This window comes from Mixophyes fleayi, chromosome 1, assembly GCF_038048845.1.
Source record: "Mixophyes fleayi isolate aMixFle1 chromosome 1, aMixFle1.hap1, whole genome shotgun sequence".
Classification (NCBI taxonomy): domain Eukaryota; kingdom Metazoa; phylum Chordata; class Amphibia; order Anura; family Limnodynastidae; genus Mixophyes; species Mixophyes fleayi.
In genome coordinates, this window is record NC_134402.1 from 87,816,825 (window position 1) to 87,839,029 (window position 22,205).

The 22,205-nt window shown below is 40.5% G+C and overlaps 1 protein-coding gene across 3 annotated transcripts in view; it reads left to right on the forward strand.

Annotated features, from left to right (window-relative positions):
* Nucleotides 1-22,205, forward strand: part of NEK1 (NIMA related kinase 1) — a 112,530-nt gene that overhangs the window by 14,089 nt on the left and 76,236 nt on the right. For all 3 annotated transcript variants that reach the window (XM_075197774.1, XM_075197769.1, XM_075197778.1), the window contains exons 7-16: nt 286-340; nt 1,532-1,732; nt 2,468-2,537; nt 5,253-5,413; nt 6,203-6,262; nt 6,540-6,605; nt 7,724-7,771; nt 9,020-9,094; nt 9,202-9,380; nt 21,567-21,689. In XM_075197774.1, coding sequence (XP_075053875.1) covers nt 286-340; nt 1,532-1,732; nt 2,468-2,537; nt 5,253-5,413; nt 6,203-6,262; nt 6,540-6,605; nt 7,724-7,771; nt 9,020-9,094; nt 9,202-9,380; nt 21,567-21,689 — 1,038 coding nt within the window. The remainder of the gene's footprint in view (nt 1-285; nt 341-1,531; nt 1,733-2,467; nt 2,538-5,252; nt 5,414-6,202; nt 6,263-6,539; nt 6,606-7,723; nt 7,772-9,019; nt 9,095-9,201; nt 9,381-21,566; nt 21,690-22,205) is intronic.

The following is a 22,205-nucleotide window of genomic DNA, read 5'->3' on the forward strand; positions in this document are numbered from 1 at the left end:
TTTTTTTAGTTTAGTTTCTTAAATCACTTATTATTTCTGTCAACACTCCGACCCATATTAGGAGTTACGGTGATCAAGACGTTTGTTATAGCTGTGGATGAGAGACATGATTGTCTCTTAGCTCTCATGTATCCTAATTGTTTACTGAGGTTACCTTTTTCAATACTATTTAAATTCTTAGCATTCTGAACACCTTTTATGATATTTACTACTTGAATATGGAGCACAGTATAAACTATCAGTTACCACGCTGCTAATTACCTTTTTTGTGGTTTTATTTTACAGTGACATTTGGGCTTTGGGTTGTGTCCTGTATGAAATGTGTACTCTCAAACACGCGGTAAGTGACAACATAGTGCATTGTAGGTGGGGTATAATACTAACTGATCTTGGCAGTCTCTTGACTTAGATTGTTGTAGAGGTTCTCTATCGCATGATCCAAGTTGGCAAATTAATTATTATCTTCTATTAGAGTTTGCCCAAATCTACATTAGCTGACCGGTTATAAAGATCACTAAAAAGCCCTCCACCTTTTTATATCTAATTCTAAATGTGTCTATTTTTAGGGTTTTTTGCAATACACCGTGTTCATTTTGTTTTTAAACTTTAGGAGATATATACAGTGGTGGAAGTGGGTTGGTATACAGTGGTACGCCATACTGCCACTTCTCCCACTGGTTAAATTGTAAACCTATCAAATTCACTTATATTTTCATTACATTTTCCACACCGCTGCTTCTAATATTTTTTTAATCTAAAGTGGAATGTGCTGTCCATAATATAGATATCTAAAGGACAGTAGAATAAATGAGTTCTTCCATTATTGAATTGCGCTATAAAACTCAACATTTAATATAATGATATACTGATACAATATAAACAGCTTCAAAACAATTTGTCGTTTTGCAGCATAAAAGATCATTTCATAATACCACAAAACACGCTATGTTATATTGAGTTTTAATATATGTGAGCCTACATATGTAGCTATTGTTTCCAGCCTTGATTATATTATGTTGTAATAGATGAAAAGCTTAGAACTAGTATAACTCAATGCCGAACGTCTGGTGGCAAGAAGATCTGGCAAATTTTTGAGGCAGAAGCCTTGAGCTAAAACTTCAGTTTTCACAGCAAACTCTGACAATATACAAAATAATTATTTCACCAACATGTTAATTAAAGACCTAGTTATGCTAATTTGAACATAACAGGGTACTGTACTCTCTTTTGTTGGCAACACCATCCGCTTCAAAGAGGCCCGACATTGACTAAAAAAACTAATTCCAATCATAATGAGTGATCAATAGTCATACAATTATGGATTTTAGTCCCTGTTAATGATTTATTAAATATTCATTCAGTAGCATGTGTTAGAATTGATACTTTCATCAAGGAACATTTTCAAAGCAAGACTGATTCTTTTATATTACAGCCCTTGAAGAAGTGATGTAAATGTCTTGCATAAAGGAAATGATAGGATTGTGTTGGTTACACTTGTTTGGTTTATGGAGCTGTGCTGATTCCTTTTCAGTTTGAAGCCGGTAACATGAAAAACCTGGTTTTGAAGATCATTCGGGGCTCGTATCCTCCTGTGTCTCTGCATTACTCCTATGACCTCCGCAACCTCCTTTCTATGCTTTTTAAGAGGAATCCCAGGGATCGACCTTCCGTCAGCTCCATATTGGAGAAGCCTTTTATATTTAAACGCATTGAAAAGTTTTTGCCTCCACAGGTAAATACCTAAGAGATGATGGGGAAAAAGACAGTGTGGACCCTTATTAAAGAAAAGTGTATTGCAGACATTTGCTCATTCTAATTTCAAATATTGAATCTCTATGTCAACAACTTAGCATATTTTTGTATGTATAAAGTAGTGAAGAAAAAATTGTGGCTACAGAGAGATAAAGGGACAAAGCTGTGAGAGATGTATGCCGTTAAAGAGACCTAACTGAAACAAACAGTTGTGATAATGTTTTTACAGTTCAGATTTATTTTAAACAAGTGAAAAGCAGAGAACTGGTAAAAAGTATCAATATTTCTACTATTTGCAGAGTGAAATATGTGCTTTAAGAATAACCACAATATTTCTACTAGACTTTCAGTATTTTTTGCTATATTCTTTTTATATGGGTTTGTAGTAACCTGTAGCTGTTGGTTTTATGGATTGTCAATCCGCAATATGTGTCTAGAATTAACAGCTTTTATATACTTAGATATACATATTTTGTGACGTACTGTGCATTCTAGCTAACACATATCTTCAGTCTTGTCCAGTGAATGTGTAACGCTGACCTTTACATGGAACACAAATGACCAGTGCATAAAGTGGATGAAAAACAATATTCTTTTATTTTTTATTAAATTTTATTATTTGATTAGCTCAGTCCTTATCATTGGGTTGCTTAACATTTGATTTTGTATCATTGTTGTTTTTAGTCCATGCTCAGAACATGTGTTTTTTTATTAGCTCATAGCTGAAGAGTTTGGTGTGGGGGCATTTTTGAATCAGCCTAAATCTGTAGGCAATGCTGTAGCTGGTAAGTAACAATACATCCGCCTTGCAAATTACACCTGCAGTTTACTTTTAGTTTTGTTTATTTTTATTGCTTCCTTTGATAAGTGCAGAGGGGAGGTGTTTGGAATCTGGTAACTTAAAGCTGTAAGGAGTGGCAAAGAGTTTCACAGCACATCCAATAACTGCCAAGTATGACTGTAAAAAGATGTGGCAAGAATGTCATCTGGTAGTTTTAGATCGTGTGTCACATATATTCATGAAGTTAGCAGTACTCATTTTCATATTTTTTTTTGTTTTTGTTTTTTAGTATAAAACAAAAGAAAAAAAAAAGCTAAATCCAAAGCAAGTCAGAATAATCAAGTTCTTATTCAATATATTGATAAAAACAGTCCTTTTTTTTTTTTTTTTTTTTTAAAAAAAAAGAAAAAAAAAAAAAGTTTGGACTTTTTTGGGCAATTTCCCCCCAATCTGTCCAAGTATTTTTTCGTTGCTTTATTTAATGTAGGGGATTTTGTGTTTCATTTTTCTATCAGTTTAATTATTTTTACTTTCTGGGTTTATTCCCCAATTGATGGGGTATTTTTCACTTTACAGTTAGTGGTAGTAGCCTACAGGTTACAGTCTTAAAAATTTAACAAACAATAGAACTGGGTGTACCTGCACAATCAAACAAGAGGCAGCCCTCAAATTATCACCACACAATCCCTATCGTGTGTCAAATAGAATCTAAATACAAAAATACTCAGTGTAGGATCCCACTTCTCATATAGCATACATATATAAACCATCTCATAAAGACAGTGAATAATATTTGTGGGGAAACGAGGTATTAATATCCCCTCAGTCTGTCTGCACCTAGTTTCTCACAAACTGCGGACTTTAAAAACATATAACTTTTCTAGCCCTCTGGTTCCCCATATTTGACAGTCACATTTCAGCTTGTGTATATTCTATTTTGAAAGTAGTTAAAATGTCTGCCAGCATATAATGTTATCTTGCAGACTAGTCCATTGTCTCAGCTTAGGCAAAAGGATTATTGTCCACCAATTCTGTATGAATGTACATCACACCAGGAGCTCTCGTGTATTAAGATGGGTAAAAGGTCCACAGACAGAGCTCTATGTTTAATTACAGAGGACTGCATTGTGTATTTAAATGTAAATGTGTCTGGATTGTGATCTCTCCTGTTTAAACAAACTCTGCTGTATAGCCACAGAACAATACCTGTCCCTAATTAAATCAGGAGTGACTCATCTGTTATCCCTTTGTCTGTATGTTTACCTGTGAAAAGGTAAACACAGAAAAAGACCATTTAGACGGCTCCTGAAATTGCTGATGAGGTCATTTTTGGGCTTAAAAGAACTATAGAGGACAGCAAATTGGCATTCACTACCAATTGATAGCTGAAGTCAGGCTGGCGTTGAGATATAGATCTCTGCCCCTGACAGGAAAGGGACAGTCTGTCCCTGGAGTACTGCCGTTGCCCTGATCTACCTCTCCAGGTCTTGGGGAGCTGTGTGTCTGCCGAAAGCGGAGTGACAGTGACTGAAGGCTGCTAGCTTTGCTGGTAGCCTTAAAGGAGAGAGGGGGAGAAGCTTGGATTGATAGACAGCAGTCCCTGAGAGTGGCTAGGATACTGGTGAGATGTTTTCATTATACCCTGTATGTTGTCTGTGCCATATGCAGTGTTATTTGTGGCAAGTTATTATTTAAATATGTTTATTGCTGTTTGGTGCTACCATTTTGTTAAATAAACTTATGTGTATTATTTTGGATATTTGCCTGGGTGATTTTGAACCTTGGGTAGGTTAGCTGTACGGCGCAGAAGGTTACATTAAACTCGGTATCTTTACAATATTGAAAAAAGATCAGTTCAAAAATTGTTCAATAACTAATTCATACATTCAAAAAGCTGTCCAATAGTTCCACGGGTATCCTGATGTTTGTATAAAGCGGATCCTCCTGACATAATCATAAAAGGTAGAGAAGAAAATCAACAGAATAACATAGTGTAAGCTGTGTGGTTCAATGAGTTATTTTCCATGTATATCCCACTACAGATGGTGCTTAACAAAAAAATCACAACGTGATGCACTCCTTATCCCCTTCTGGATGTACACTTGCGCGTAACTGGTGAATAATAAACGTTGTATTCCAATCACCACAAGATTCTTCTCAATTCAGACCGCATATTTCTTCCATTCATGGATTCAATCAGATGATAACAGGCATGTAGATAAAGTAAGTCTCCTGAAAATAGTCCCAGGATATCCGGCTACTTACCTGCATGTCACGGAGAGATAGTGAGAGCAAAAGAGCAATTCTCCCTAGTCGTGTCTTCCGTAACCTCCTCCTTACCATTACCAAATCTTTATCAGGGCATAGGTCCTATCCCTTGAACCACACAGGTTACGCTACGTTATTCTGTTTTTCTTCTCTCCCCTAGTGCACAAATGACCAGATCTAAACCTACTTGTCCAACCACATATGTTGCCAAAGTTGGCAGTGATCTTGTTGCTCGGTGTTCAGGTGCAATGCAGGATTGGCCAGCTTATGTATATTTTGTTATGAGTAAGAGGTATCCGAGGTATCTGTAGACATGCCTGACAGCTTTTATACACACCAGCTTCTCAACCGGCCATTTGTGTTAATTACATACATAACTGAGCCACTTATATAGAAAGTCTGATATTAACTGGAATAAATAACCAATGTGTATATATGTTTTCTGAATAAGGAAAAAGACCAGCTCCAGCACAAGCTATGCCTTCCTCCTCACCTCCTGCTCAGAAAATTACAAAACCAGCTGCTAAGTATGGAGTGCCTTTAGCTGTCAAAAAGTCTGCAGATGCTGCTAAGAAGTATTATGACAGAAAGCCACAGATCAAACACCGACAGGTGAGCATGAAATTGTCTAAAGTATCCGCCAAATTCTATCCATGCCCAGGCCACATATGATGTTAATATACACACATATCCGTATTAATGCTGGAAATAACATGAAAGTGATTTTAAAAAGTTGTGCTGAAATGTGGATAAATAATATATCCAAGACTATTTTTTTTTTAATGGAAATATTTCTAAATTGGATATTGTATAAATGTCCAAATCAAGAGAAAAAAAAGCTATTCTGCTGTGCATTTCAGAACAATACCACTTTTTTCATTTTAAACTGAGGTGGGAATTCAATTCCCAGGATGAGCTGCTGGACTTTGCAGTGATGTCCGGCTGCGCTGTGTCGCGCTGAGAACCTTCACAACCATTCCTGAGCAACTTCCCGACACATTGCAGGGAATTGATTACCCCCTTAGAAGTTATTTTAAAAGGTTTATCAAAACCTAAAGAAATTGTAAATATCTTGTGAATTTAGCAGTCCCTTTTGGTAACCTGTTGATCATTTAGTGATCCTTTTCATGTTTTTTTATTTTTTTACATATTTTTTTAAAATGTCCTTCAATGTATATAAATAACCATGTCAAGATTAGGAATTTTAACACAACGTTTATTCTAAACAGCATACTTTATGTTTATTGCTCTTAAAAGTGTAATGACCCATATCTCTGATCTATGAGAACTTAGCTCTACAGGCTATTGTTGTAGGATCATTTAGGTTTTAGTGGCACACTCCGGGCCTCTGGTGAGTTTACAATTTGCATCTTCTAATTTGAAGTTTCACTTTTTGTCCAGGCCCCTGCAGTACCCATGAAGAAAATGAATCCAGTAGAAGAAAGGAGGAAAATGTTTGAGGTATAGAGCTGTCCCTCCTGCTTTCTTTAAATACTGACTTAATAGAACTCCTACTAAGCTGGAGGGATTAAACGTGTGGTTTATGGTGCAGGATGGTCCAGTGCTGGCGGTTATATGAATGACCCAAACCAAAGCCTCGAAACCTTTCCTCCTTGTTTCTTCCCACTTTTGCCTTCTAACCATGTTTTCCTTGCTGGTCTAGATTCCGTTAACTTTCTCACTTACCGGGCAGACTGGCATAGCTTGTGGGCAGTTATTGGGCTTGTTTCTCTTGCAGGATGTGGGTAAGAAAAAAAGACTGGACAGTAGACAGCTTGAGAAGGAGAAGAGACATCTGGATCAGGTGCGTACTCTTCTTTGTTACCACGATGAGCAGTGCATGGCTCATTTCTGCATATTGTCATAGTCGACAATCCCTCATGCAGGAAATACCACTACAAAATGAAACTATGTTAAATAGTTACTCCTATAATTTTATAGTGGTGACTTTTTTTCTGAAAATTGATGTTTCTCCACATACCACACTGATAACCTTGCATCTGGAAGGATATTCTGGGAGTGCCTGGTCCTAAAGGGTAATACTCCACAGTGAAAGTGTTACTAAAACGAGGTGTTTTGTTTCTTTTTACAACAATGCGTATGAAGCCTACTTCCAGAGCTGCATTCCCTATTTACTTTTTCTGGTTTTTGTTATGCCCAATGCTGAGTTACACAATTTAGTGGGTTTTTTTTATTTAATATTAAAAACAGTTAATATAGTACAACTATGGTCTCTGATCCTTATATTCAACATTCGTCTGGGGGTAAAGCATCGAATTCTGCAAGTCGCTGTAAAATGGGAAATTTAAGCAGCAATGGCTTCTAAAGGCAAGTTTGCCTTTAAAAGCCATAGTCTCTTTAAATTTCTCCTGCAAAGTCGCAGTTTTCTGGCTACTTGCAGAAACCCCATGCCTCATACATTTACCCCCTGGACTTAATTGAAAGGTGGAGAATGGACTGAGTAGTGTGTGCTTTCTATATCCCTTTCACTAGTGTTCAGCACATTGATCAATTAGATTTCACGATCTATTTGTCATTCGTCCAGAAAACACTGGGGTATAACCATCCAAGTTAAAAGAAAAAAAAAAAAGCTTACATTTAGATTGGATAAGTAAATGTCTTTTTAAAGGGAGTCTGTTCCATCCCCTTTACAGTAAAAAGATGTAAATGACAATGATATAATTTCTGGAAAACAAGCATTTCATTGAGGTATTTTGTGCCTTACTATGCAATCAGAAATTGTTACTTCATTGGACAACTTTAACTGTAGAACTGTTGTTGAACTGTCTAGAGAAGAACATGTTGATAAAACAGATGCAAAGGAAAAGGCTGGTGTCACTGCCAGTTTTCTTAAATACTCATTAATGTTTCTGATTCTTAGGAAATGTAAGATTTTTTTATTTTTTTTTATATCCATAACAGATGAACCTACTGAAAGCTGAACAGATGAGACGACTGGAGAAAGAAAGGGTGAGCTGGATCATCTGATTTACTGCACATAGTGGCTCATTGTGTTTCCTCTCAAACATATTCCTCTCTGTGTATTCATTATCCCAAGTTTTCCTCACATCACTGAACACGTAGTCTGATCTCAGATCTCCAATTTATTGCTGCTATGCTCAGTCATATTTAATTATTATTATTATTATTATTATTATTATTATTATTATTATTAAAGTCTAATGATTTAGAAATTTGTGTTTTTTGAATTGTAGCTTCAATCATAAATGCCTCTATTTGGAGCATTCTCTAGTTTGTAAGGAAACTATAATCAAGGCAATGTGCATCTCGTACATGTATTAGCATTCTACATGTTAGTCCACAAGATGGCAGCAAAGCAGCCTCAGAACAATTCAACTAACATGTTTATAACTCTCTGTCAGGGAATAACAACTTTTATTGAACATTGCTTAACCAACTAAACTTATTAACAAGATGTTTTTTTTTCCCTTTACTTTAGTGTATGTATTATAAAATACAAAGTCTCCCTTTTACTCCTCCTCTTTGTACTGTTTTTACCATGTTTGGCAGTATGTTATTATTTATAGGGGGATATTTAATTGTTCCTCCGGGCGCCGCCGGAACGAGCGCGTTAAAACTATTACCGTTATTACGGTAGTTTACTCGCTGAATTTCATCTTGCAGCTCCCTGAGCCATTTGCTTATCATCTTATTCGATCGGTGTTTTACCCACTAGAATTTTAGAGCAAGAATTAGCGATAAGACAATTTCCACCTTATCATGACTCATCAGTGCAAGACAGTACTTTCTGCTCACTTCCTAGAAGTAATAAATTGATTGAGCAGCTTCCACTTCTGCACTTCCTAGAAGTTTTATTTTCACCACTTTTTTTAAACAATGGTAATAAAGGTTTGTGCATTATGGTTCCACCGACCTTCTAGTGCATCATCTGACCATGGTCACTGTTTTTATGAAGTATAAACACAATCCTTTTTTATTTGTTTGTTTTTAAATGCTTGCATATAGGCCCCCTTTTTTTTTCTTGCACGTTTTAAAGACAAAAATACAAAGAAAAGTCCCATTTCGTTTTGTAGTGTTTTTACAGGCTCACTTTAAATGTTCATGTGTCCTTCTGACAGCCAGAAGAAAGACAACATTTTCTAGAATCTCTTTCACAACAATATATTACAGTGCTTGTTGTACTCTATGCTGAAACATCAGACTGCTTTCTAAAAAGGTTTGTTTTAATGGTTTTAGCTGGAGCGCATAAATCGTGCAAGAGAGCAAGGATGGAGGAATGTGATTGGCTCTGGAGGAAGTGGAGAAATTAAGGTGAATTTATATATTGCTCTTTGTACCAATGAGACACACAGGTTGCATGCCCGAGTACTCTACATATTACTTGTAGCTGTGGTTCTCATGATATAATTCTTTCTCAGGCACCATATTTTGCTGGAGGTGGAGGGGCAGCAGCACCACAGGCTGCAGTCAGGGCATCCTATGAACATTATCATTCCATACTTGACCAGCTGCAAAAGCAGAAGGAGCATATAAAGGCAGCAGAGGGCAGAGAGGCCAAACACAGAGCAGAAATTCTGAACCCTGATGCTGCACATAGGTATGTGATTGAGCTGTTTAATACTGGTCATGTGGGCCCATTATCACTGTGTGTGTCGCCCCAAAGTATTAGAATGCCCTAAAATTAGTTTGGTAGATGATCGACAATGATTTGTGTTATTTGCGGCCTGCCCTGACAAGCCACCAAAGTGCGCTTTGCTGATATGTGCCCTTACCACGTGCTCAAGGGTTAAATACTGGATCTCTCTCTCCCTCTCCCTCCCTCCCTCTCCTGATATCCTTCTGTCATTACTCAAACACGCAGTGATCTCTCCTATTCTGAAAATACAAAATTATCCAAAACTCAGTCAAATTATCATCTCATCTCTCGGCTCCCATGCCTCTCCAAGCGTCTTGGGAGAATTACCTACACTCTCATCCCACGACCTATTGTACCCTCTTCAGTCAGGCTTTCTTTCTCAACACTCCACAGAAACTGGACTGACTAAGGTTGTCAATGATTTGATCACAGCTAAATCTAAAGGCCACTTCTTGTTTCTAATTCACCTGAATCTCTCTGCTGCATTTGACACTGTTGACCACTCTCTAATTATACAAACACTACAATCCCTAGGTCATCAGGACACTGTCCTATCCTTGTTCTCATCCTACATATCTGATCGCTCCTTCAGTGTTAGTTTCTCTGAATCCACTTCCTCTCCGCTTTGTTTATCAAATAGAGTTCCACAAGGCACAGTCCTAGGTCCTCTGTTCTTCTCTGTCTACACCACTTCTCTTGGATAGCTAATAAGCTCCTTTTGATTTTGTTATGTGCGTATTGTCGCTAACCAATAACGATTGTCGAACCCCGATTTGTGTTTCCAAAGCACAAAGATTTATTCGCAATAAGTGGAATAATATGCTCAAGCAAAGTAATAGTAAATACAGCCGTTACTTATCGCAGGCGCTCTGGATCCAGTGCAGTCATTCAATCCTGAAGTCTGGGGACAAGAAGTCTCCCCTCTGGATCACAAGCTGCTGCTTATATACACAATCAAATACAGTAATACAATGAAGATGGTATAGCTTGCATCTATTGGTCCGGGTCTCAGGAATGTCCAAGGGGTCGTCAATCATTGGCTGGTTCATCCTAAGGAATCCAAAGGAGGGGGTCATCTCTGCAGGGGGTATGCTCTGCTCTTCCCGCCCGGATTCCTTAGTCTTAAGTAGTTCATAATTCCCTATCATTCATAACTTGCGTATGCACTCTGCGATTCCCTCGCAGAGTGAACCAAACAGTAGGATATGTAATAAGGTTCATTATGATACCACTCATGATGTTATTCCTTTAACCCATTCCGTGTATTTCACTAATATGCATGTAACTCTGATATAACATATAAATACTACTATATTTCGACATAACTGACTGTGTTGCAATTACCATTAATGTGTACTATTTTATAAGTATGCGTGTTTGTGCGAATGTATGGTAAAAGACCGATTACTGTTGCTGCCACGTGTAGTGGATGCGTACGCCCTTTCACGCCGTAGCGTGCCCTTGTACGTCATAGCGTACCGTACGCATCTTTTCAAACAAAGACAACCAAGTTTGCTAGACTTTAATTGAAATGACTTTATCCAATTTGCTGACTTCGACAGTTCCACCCTTTGATAGTGTAATAAACTATCACCCAATCACCGTTTCAAGTTCAGGATTGTACAATACTTCTCCACAGACCATGATCTCGGTATCTGGTACCACCCTTTCAGTCTCTTTCTCAGTGTCACTCTTATGAGACCGTTTTCCACACTTCAACACAGTAGGAACACATTTGACAACTAAACCAATTGCTAAGATGACACCCAGTATAAGGAGAAGGAGCTTACCTACACTCGCAATCATTTCCTGTACCCACTCCCCCAGACCGGAGAACCATTTTGCTGGGTTCAACCATGAGAACCAACCCACCACCTTTTCCCCGACCTCATATAACGAAGAATTATGGCTCTTTCGAAATTCCCATTTCAGCTGCAAAATTTCATCCATCTTCCGGTCTATAACCTCTTTAGGGTCTTCCGTATTATTAGTAATGTACGTGCAACATTTGACACCGAACTGGGTGGCCAGTGTCACACAGTACCCACCAGTAATAGAGGTGAGATAATTTAGTACCAGTCTATGTTGCACCAACTCCTTCTTGTACGCTTGTAGCTCCCTTCCAGTATACCTGAAAGTGTCATCATACATCTCGGTGATATTATCTATTAATTTAGCTAGGTCTTGGATATATTTAAAGTTTAATGTTCCCCGAGCGGTCCTGGTGAGATCTAGAGCAACCATAACTTGGAAACCAGCAGTTTCACTAATCAATTTTGTAGCTATGGGTTCCTCACCAGGAATCATATTTCTCTTGCCACGGTGTTCATACTGTGTGTGTATGTATGGTGGTGATGTAGTCTTGTGAATATCTACCATTTCTTCATGAGTAATAGTCATGATTTCAGGAACCAGTTTAGCTAAGAAACACAAGCCCTTGGAACTCGGAGTCACCCAGGAATAAGCTTTCCTTCCACAAACAAAATACTCATCATCAGGGAGAACATAAGGAACAGTATGCCCATGAATTATATCACACAGAGTTTTGATAAAACTACCCATGCCTAGTGTCTCCATCTGCTCTAGACACGTGTTGGCATTAATGATATTTTCACATTTATCTGTAGAGACTTTTCCAATAGATACCTTCTTATGTTTGGTTATACGCCCTAACTTGTGACTTCCATCAGCATTCCTGCCTAGTAGTGACCTTGTGAGTCTCTCTCTAAAATGAGTGTGGCGAGCCATTGTCTGATCTGATAGGTCAGCCTCCCAATTCTCCAGGCGCTTTGCATGGGATATGTTTAGGCACAGCAAAGATCTGCCTATGGAGTATTGTCGAAGCGTCAGACTAGGGGACCTAGTGTTATTGTACCTCCCTTCTATGGGCCTCCCACCCCTTAATTCGAGTACTTCGGATATGTTTAAAGGGAATGGCACTAGTCCTATGTTATGCTGCCCTTGAGGCACGTGAGAGCACACCCAACATTCAGTTTGGTTTAGCACCTTACCCACCAGGGAGTGATAATCCTCCAAAGGATGCCCGCCTATATTCAGAGTACTGGGGGACTGGCATCGTTGGATGCATCTCTCTTCAACTAGGGAGTTGCAGAACTTGCAGATACAATACTCATCAGACAATAGCCCCTCACACTGCCTCCGAGTTCCTGAGCTAGCAGACCTTTTCATAACCCCTGGACCAAGTTTGATAATGGGCTGCTCAGGATATTCTATTAACTTTTCTTCGGCCTCTATTTCATCCGTATCACTCCCAGAACTCTCCTCCGTCCTCCATCCTCCTTCACAAAAATAGAATGTCCTAGAAAAAGTAAAAACAAGGAAAATCCTGGAACAAAAGAAAAACAAAAACCGCCACTCCATCGCTGGAAAGATAGTTCTGAGGCAACGTCTCTGGTTCAGGTGTCTCAACTGCAGGCTTTAGATCTCCCGGAACAGGTTCACAAGTGACAGTTCTATGTCGTCGGTCTGAGTCTTGTCTTGCACTTTCTCCGGATTATGGACTCTCCTGCAGTGGGTGGAATGGACCCAAGTGTCTCTCTCTGCAACCTTCAGTGATGTAGTACTGGTCAGCAGCACTTGGTACGGGCCTTCCCAACGGTCTGTTAAACAACCTGAACGTAAGAAATTGCGGATCATAACATAGTCTCCAGGTTCAACATCATGACAGTTCGTTTCTGGCATACCAGGTGACAGCATTTTTAGTTTTTGTTGTTGTTGTTTCAGCTGTCTACTCATTCTTATAAGATATTGTACAGTCACTTCATTATTACACTTTAAGTCGTCTTGTGGACTCACGATCAAATGAGGTTGTCGTCCGAACAGTATCTCAAAGGGGGACAGATTAAGAGGAGGTCTAGGAGTGGTTCGAATGCTGTGGAGGACCAACGGCAAAGCCTCAGGCCATGCCAACCCAGTTTCAGCCATTATCTTACCTAGTTTGTTCTTGATAGTACCGTTTACTCTCTCCACCTTACCACTGGCTTGTGGTCGGTAAGGGGTGTGAAGTCTGCTACTGATTCCCATGAGTTTACACATATTTTGGAAGACATCACCAGTAAAATGGGTACCCCTATCACTTTCAATGATTCTAGGGATACCGAACCTACACACAAAGTCTTGTACGATTTTCTTTGCAGTGAACACAGCAGTATTAGTGGCTGCCGGATATGCTTCTACCCAACCGGAAAACACATCAATACACACTAACACATACTTTAGATTCCTGCACGGTGGTAATTGTATATAGTCAATTTGTATTACCTGGAAAGGTCCGTCTGTAGGAGGGATGTGGGATGGCTCAGTTGGAATAGTTTTCCCAACATTTTTCCTCAAACAAGTAAGACATGACATTGCTTTCTTACCAGCTTGAGAGGAAAATCCGGGAGCACACCAGTATGCTCTCACCAGTTTGCACATACCTTCTTTACCCAGGTGAGTCAGGCCGTGTGCTGCTTCAGCCAGGCTTGGATAGTATGTTCGGGGAGCTACAGGCTTACCTTGTCCATCCCTCCAGAGTCCTGAGGACTCTTGACCACATCCCTTCGCCTTCCAGACCGCCTTCTCCTGCAGGGAACACAAATCTTGCATTTCAATTAATTTCTGCGTGTCTAATGTCTGAAAAACCATCATAGTCTCGGTCGATACAGTCATAGGTTGCCCTGCTGCCCATTTAGCAGCTTCGTCTGCCCTGTTGTTGCCCAATGACACTGGGTCTTCTTCAAAGGTATGGGCTTTGCACTTTATGACGGCTACTGTTCTGGGTAACTGTATCGCTGTCAGAAGTCCTTTTATGTGTTGTGAGTGTGCCACTGGTGTACCTGCTGCTGTCGTAAAGTTTCTAAGACGCCAAAGGGCCCCAAAATCGTGCACTACCCCGAAGGCGTACCTAGAGTCAGTATATATATTGGCTGATTTACCCTCTGCCAGTTCACACGCTCTCTTTAGTGCTACTAGTTCCGCCACCTGGGCTGAGTGAGGTGGACCAAGTGGTTCAGCTTCTACCACATCCTGATCGTCTACAACAGCGTAACCAGTACATAGCTCTCCTGTCTCTGTCTGTCTATGGCAACTTCCGTCTGTATAAAACGTAAAATCTACATTTTCTAAGGGGGTGTCACGTATGTCGGGCCTTGCAGTAAAGGTCTGATTCAGGTGTTCCATACAGTCATGCGTGTCAGTATTGTTGCCTAACTCCTCATCAACCAGGGTCTCCTCACCTCCCACCCTTTGTGTCTCTTGAGACACATACGGAAGGTATGTAGCGGGATTTAAGGTGTTGCATCGTTTGATGGTGATGTTTGAGGGTGCCATCAGGGCTAGTTCCCATTTTGTGAATCTAGCTGAAGAAACATGTCTGGTTTGGGCTGAATTTAACAGAGCTGATACAGCATGGGGTGTATAGATGGTTGAATTATGACCTAATACTACATCTTCGCTCTTACTTACTAAAAGGGCCGTTGCTGCTACACTTCTGAGACATGTTGGGAGTGACCTTGCCACATTGTCTAATTGTGCACTGTAGTATGCTACCGGTCTGCTAGCGTCACCATGTTTCTGTGCGAGGACACCTGCTGCACAGCCATCAGCTTCTGTACAAAATAGCTCAAAAGGCTTTTCATAATCAGGTATTCCCAATGCAGGTGCTCTTGTCAGACTATCTTTAAGGTTAAAGAACGCTTGCTCTGACTCTTCTGTGTGTACAACACGCTCTGGTTTTGAGGAAGAGACTAGCTCCTGCAATGGTAATGCCAGAATAGAAAAACCTGGGATCCAGGACCTACAGTATCCACACATCCCCAAGAAAGTACGATTCTGCTTCTGGCTCTGCGGCAGGGTCATGTGTTGTATGGCCTCAATTCTGTCGGTTGTCAGGTGTCTTAGCCCCTTAGTGAGGCAGTGTCCTAAGTATTTGACCTTAGTCTGACATGGCTGTAATTTATCCTTTGCCACCTTGTGCCCTGTTTGTGAAAGATGAAGCAACAACAATTTAGTATCATGCAAACATGACATAAAAGAATCAGAGCACAACAACAAATCGTCCACATATTGAATTAGAACAGACCCATTGTGGGGTTGAAAGGATTGCAAACAGTCATGTAAGGCTTGGGAGAAAATACTGGGGCTGTCAATGAACCCCTGGGGTAGTCTGGTCCATGTGTATTGCACTCCCCTGTATGAGAATGCAAAAAGGTATTGGCAGTCAGGGTGAAGAGGGACTGAGAAGAAAGCAGAACATAGATCAATGACAGTAAAATGACTGGCAGACGGTGGAATCTGCATGAGGATGACAGCTGGATTCGGCACTACGGGGAATTGGCTCTCAACAAATTTGTTAATTCCCCTTAAGTCCTGGACTAGTCTATAGCCCCTCCCCCCACTCTTCTTCACAGGGAAAATGGGACTATTTGCTGTACTGGCTGTACGAATTAAAATCCCTTGTTGTAACAGCCTCTCAATAACAGGATATACCCCTAGTTCCACCTCCGGTTTTAATGGATACTGTGGGATTTTTGGAGCTATCCTACCACTTTTTAGATTGACCATGACAGGGGCTACGTTTGCCATCAGTCCAGTGTCCTGTCCATCGGGAACCTGGTATTTCCAGCAACGTCCCCTTTACTTGAGATGGACTTTGTTCTATAACAGGAGAGTGTAACATTAACCTTTGAGGGGTGTCCAATATGTCCTGTACCTCATGTGCAACCTTCTCGGGTATATCTAGGAACACACCATCTGAAGTACAGTATATGACACATCCCATTTTACATAACAAGTCTCTCCCTAGCAAGTTAGTAGGAGCCGCTGCAGCCAAGAGAAACAAATGCTTAGTATGCAGAGGCCCGATAGTAACTTCGGCAGGTTTAGTTAGAGGATAATGTAACACTTTTCCCGTCACCCCCATAGCTGGAATAGTTTTGCTGGTCACCTGTAGGTTGAAAGGAGAGGTTATCACAGATCGGGCCGCCCCTGTATCTACAAGAAAAGTTTGTTTCCTACCAGCTATGTCAACTATCATTGTTGGTTCTTCACTCTGACTCTCAGTTAACCTCACTGGCTGTAGACTACAGGTATGACCTGACCCCTACCGCTGACTATTGATTTCCCGCGCAGCATTTGCTGCCGTTATATGCGCGGGTAGATGTGAGTCTTCTAGTCTATGTGAATCCCTCCTTGGAGGATATCTATGTGACCCACCTCTCTGTGTATTGAGTCTTTCCTTTTTACACTCTCTAGCGTAATGTCCTTCCTCGTTACAGTTAAAACACCTGATCACTTTAGGTTTCCTGTTATATGGGTTGTATGCTGGTGGTCGTGTATGCACCTTTTCTAGAGCCTGTATACTTACCATCATTAACCTATCACTTTTCTCCTCCCTTTTTCTAAAAAGGTTTTTGTCATGCTCCACAGCAGACTCCCTAAGAGAGTCTACCGTGACGCCTCTCCAATTAGGTAATGTGGTTTGTACTCTCGTCTTTAAATTTTCTCTAAGGCCATCCATCAGTACTCCTACAGCTACCTCTCTGTGATGTGGGTCCTCACTTATGTTGGATATCCCAGTAAATCGTGCGATCGCTGTTATAGCTCTAGCAAAGTAATCTGAGGCAGTTTCACTATCCTTTTGTTTAATGGTGAAAATCTTACTCCAATTTACTACTACTGGAAAACAGATGGCTAAGTGTTTGACAATTTGTTCTATATTCCGTTGGTTAATCTCATCAGTCAAGGTTTCATCTTCCTCCAACAAACAATCTTCAATAAATTTTTGTATGTTAGTATTGGGAGGAAGACACGCCCTCAACACTACCCGCCAATCCTTACTGGTTGGTTCGTGAGCATTTCCTAAATCTTTAACAAATTTCTGACATTTAGCTAACTCTTTTCTAGGATCTGGGAATTCAGTCATAATGGAACGTAATTCTGATCTAGTCCAGGAACAATGCATTGTAACATTTCTTAAAGGAACTACACCATCCTTATCCGGTTTCCCATTGGGAACTGATATTGTGTGGACCGTGAACGCACCCTCTGGTACACTGACTTCAGGAGACACTACAGGATTTACTGGTCCTAGATTTAGAACGCTTTCACTCCTAGTGATCACGCTACTCTCACCTATCTCAGCCATTTTCTCATACTTGCGCTGAGCCTCTAGTACACTAACGGCATGGGCAATGGCCAAAATCACAGTGGGTTCATCTTCACTTTCAGATACACTTGATTTAAACTGGTTTAAAACAGGATACAACTTAGCAATTTTTCTATTTTCAGTTTTAACAACGGCTGTACTTACCCCTCCCGCCACATAAGGTGGCGGGGGCGCGCTTGCGCTGAGTTCGCCACGCTTCGCAACGGTTACATCCGCCTTGCGCGCGCTTTTCGTCACGCCTACTTCCGGTTTGCATTCGCTGCTCTGCCACGTGTTACTTTCCATTTGCCACAATTTTAAACAATCATTATGTTTATTCCTCACTTTCGTTGAGGTAATCAACCATACATATCTTTTACAGTATTTAGTACCTCTGTATTAAAACTTCCTATTGTTGGGAAAGGCCTATCACAATCTTTGGTCATCTTGACCCACGTGTCACAATACACAGTTGCGTATGCACCATATTTCTTACACATGAGAAACTTCGCTGAACCAATAGGGCCTTCCTTAGGCAGTACACTGACCTTCTCTAGCGTATGCTTAGCACCCATGTTGAACAATATACCTTCTACCCGGAACACAGACACACCGCAATGCTCTGTTCCTTCCGGCCAAATGTGAAACACAGACACACCACAATGTTCTGTTCTTTCCACCTAATAATTTCAACTCTGTTGCTATACTCACCGCTAGAGATCTATAATACTCGGTGAACGTATTTCCTTTAGCCGCGTTCACTCGCTTTTCTTGCCCCTGGCGAGGATCCCTAATACAGAAATATCACTGTGGGCCCCAAGGGCTATCAGCTCCTCGATACCCTGGCTCAACCACAAAAATCTGCTGAGTTTATTATCGCTGGGAGCGCAAGTTAATACAATCAACCTGCCTTTCCAGTATAATTCCTCCTAGCTGCTTCACCAATTCGCACTAACGGTGCGATCGGATCGCACTGCCTACCAATACTAATTATTAGCAAACCTTGCGATCTATTGGTAGCGCTTTGCGAAAACCCGGTTTTCGCATTCGGTATACCTGCCCTGTATACCGTCCTTCAGTTGGGCAATCCGCCTCGTCATACAGCAACTGAGCACAATCCACAACAAAACAGTGTATCTACGTTACAACATCACACACTATACACCTTTTCTGCGCAGAAAATCAAAAGTTCCCAACAACAGTAATAATACCTCAGAGGCTTTCACAAGTAATTATACTATACACGTACAATAACTATCAAAACGATTGTTTAACCACGTGGCAAGTCTACCGGAAGTTCGCGTATGCACAGCAGGAAATACACATACGCTAAGCAATGCAATACAGTTAAAACGCACAATGACAGAAAAAAGAAACAGTTTTCTCTTTTGTCCCTAGGTTCTAGTTAGCGTGCCCTAGATAATGCAAAACGGACATTCGGTTTCACAACACAGAGTAAAATTCAGGTTTTGAACACAATGCGTTCTTACCCGTTTATGACGCGTCTCCACCCTTTGTTGAGGAACCGAAATCCGTTGGTCTTGCGTATCATCGGCAACGAAACCTCCAAAGCTCACGAGCCCCCAAATTGTTATGTGCGTATTGTCGCTAACCAATAACGATTGTCGAACCTCGATTTGTGTTTCCAAAGCACAAAGATTTATTCGCAATAAGTGGAATAATATGCTCAAGCAAAGTAATAGTAAATACAGCCGTTACTTATCGCAGGCGCTCTGGATCCAGTGCAGTCATTCAATCCTGAAGTCTGGGGACAAGAAGTCTCCCCTCTGGATCACAAGCTGCTGCTTATATACACAATCAAATACAGTAATACAATGAAGATGGTATAGCTTGCATCTATTGGTCCGGGTCTCAGGAATGTCCAAGGGGTCGTCAATCATTGGCTGGTTCATCCTAAGGAATCCAAAGGAGGGGGTCATCTCTGCAGGGGGTATGCTCTGCTCTTCATCATCATTTATTTATATAGCGCCACTAATTCCGCAGCGCTGTACAGAGAACTCATTCACATCATCACCTGCCCCATTGGAGCTTACAGTCTAAATTCCCTAATATATACACACACTCACACAAAGACAGACAGAGAGGGAGACAGACAGAGACTAGGGTCAATTTTTGATTGCAGCCAATTAACCTACCAGTATGTTTTTGGAGTGTGGGAGGAAACCGGAGCACCCGGAGGAAACCCACGCAAACACAGGGAGAACATACAAACTCCACACAGATAAGGCCATGGTCGGGAATCGAACTCATGACCCCAGTGCTGTGAGGCAGACGTGCTAACCACTAGGCCACTGTGCTGCCCTTATTCCCGCCCGGATTCCTTAGTCTTAAGTAGTTCATAATTCCCTATCATTCATAACTTGCGTATGCACTCTGCGATTCCCTCGCAGAGTGAACCAAACAGTAGGATATGTAATAAGGTTCATTATGATACCACTCATGATGTTATTCCTTTAACCCATTCCGTGTATTTCACTAATATGCATGTAACTCTGATATAACATATAAATACTACTATATTTCGACATAACTGACTATGTGTTGCAATTACCATTAATGTGTACTATTTTATAAGTATGCGTGTTTGTGCGAATGTATGGTAAAAGACCGATTACTGTTGCTGCCACGTGTAGTGGATGCGTACGCCCTTTCACGCCGTAGCGTGCCCTTGTACGTCATAGCGTACCGTACGCATCTTTTCAAACAAAGACAACCAAGTTTGCTAGACTTTAATTGAAATGACTTTATCCAATTTGCTGACTTCGACAATTTCATTATCATCTCTTATTTATTTTTTCCTGATCTCTCACCATCTCTTTTTGCCTGCGTTAATGTCTTTTTGCCATCTCATATTTGATGTCCTCTCCCCCATTCAAACTCCATCTTTCAAAAACAGACCTACCAGAAGTTACCTATCTGACATTTCTATTCCTGTTGACAACATGACCGTAAATGCTACTCCTCAAGCTCGCTGTCTTAAGTGTGATCCTTTACTCAGAACTAACATTTATTCCCCACATCCATTCTATATCTAAATTCTGTTGCATATATCTAAAAAACATTTTTAGATTATACAGATGCAGGACACTGCAAAAAGTTTAATTCATGCACTCATTATCTCCCGCATTGACTATTGCAATACCATCCTTACTTGTCTTCCCTGAATCAGTCTCTCACCCTACAATCTATTTTGCATGCTGCGGTTAGATTTATTTTCCTTGCACGTCGTTCTTCCACTCCTGATCTGCTCTGTCAATCTCTAAGTTGGTTGCCTGTTTTTTCACCAAATCTACTTTAAAATACTGCTACTAACATACATGGCCATCAGTAAAACTGCACCAACTTTTTCTCTTCTCTTGTCAAAATATCTCCCAACACGAATCCTCCGTTCTGTGCCAGGTCTGTGGCTCTCATTGACCTTCATTAACTACTCCCATTCCTGGTTAAGGGACTTTTTTTGTGCTGCATCTGTGAAAAATATTTAACACACCCACTTTGTGGAATTCACAACAAGACTTTCCACTAGTTTTCAAAACTTCAAGCATTTTCTGAAAACCCACCTCTTCAGACTAGCTTATTAAATTCCCCAACCACCCTCTTAACATCCCTAAGGTACCCTATTATTTCCCCCATACACAGTTCACATAACTCATGCATGTGTTTCTATACTCGATCAAACCCTGACCAACATTGCCATGTGAATGGATCATGTAGCCAATTAAGCACCTTCAACCTCTGCAATCTGGCTGGACCAATATGCAATATGTAGCACTTTACCATATGTATCAAACTCCTATTTTCCTATAGAATATAAGCTTGCAAACAGTGCCCTCATACCTCTATGTATATCTGTATTACCCAGACTTGTTTTACTACTGTGTTGTTCCCAATTGTAAAGTGCTGCAGGGTGTCCTGGTGCTATATAAATAAATGTTGATAATGATAGTTATAAAAGACAAAAAAAAAATCTATTTCTACAGAGCTGCTGTGCGACTTGAACCTCCCAATGGCCCAATAGCACAATCTGCATTCCCTGATGGGGATGCGGTAAGAAAGGAATTAAAACGACTGGAAGAAGTGTCTAAACAAGCACTTGCAGACAGGTTAGTTCAAGTTCACATTGTGTTGTGCTGTTGTGGAATATAAAATTATTTGTAGAAGCATCACATCTACTAGTACCATATTGCAGATTGAAGTTCTAATGGAGACTGAGGTCCTCAATAATTGCCATGAGATGTGTCAATGAGGCTGGAAACCGTTTTATTTGGTTCCACAATCTTTACCAACAGCATTCAAAACTGAATGTTGTTTCTGCAATGCAAGCAGCATTTTATCACCATGTTACAGGGAATCCCGGTTATGTCACTGAGATGTCAGTAGGGATTCCCTCAGGTCGGCAGGCCTGTGTCTTTGCTTGGGATAGCTGGATAAGCCCTCCAATGCAAGGCGTTACTATTTAATCCCTGTGGATCAAATTGTAACTGCTGTTGTAGTGTAGTTACTAATAGGTCCAATGTGCACTGAATCTAGTAGTAATAAAAAGAGACCTACTGGAGTCTCTTGTCAATTATAATGGTCTTCTGGGGGAAAAACCTTCTCCTTGTTTCTGTCCCTATAAC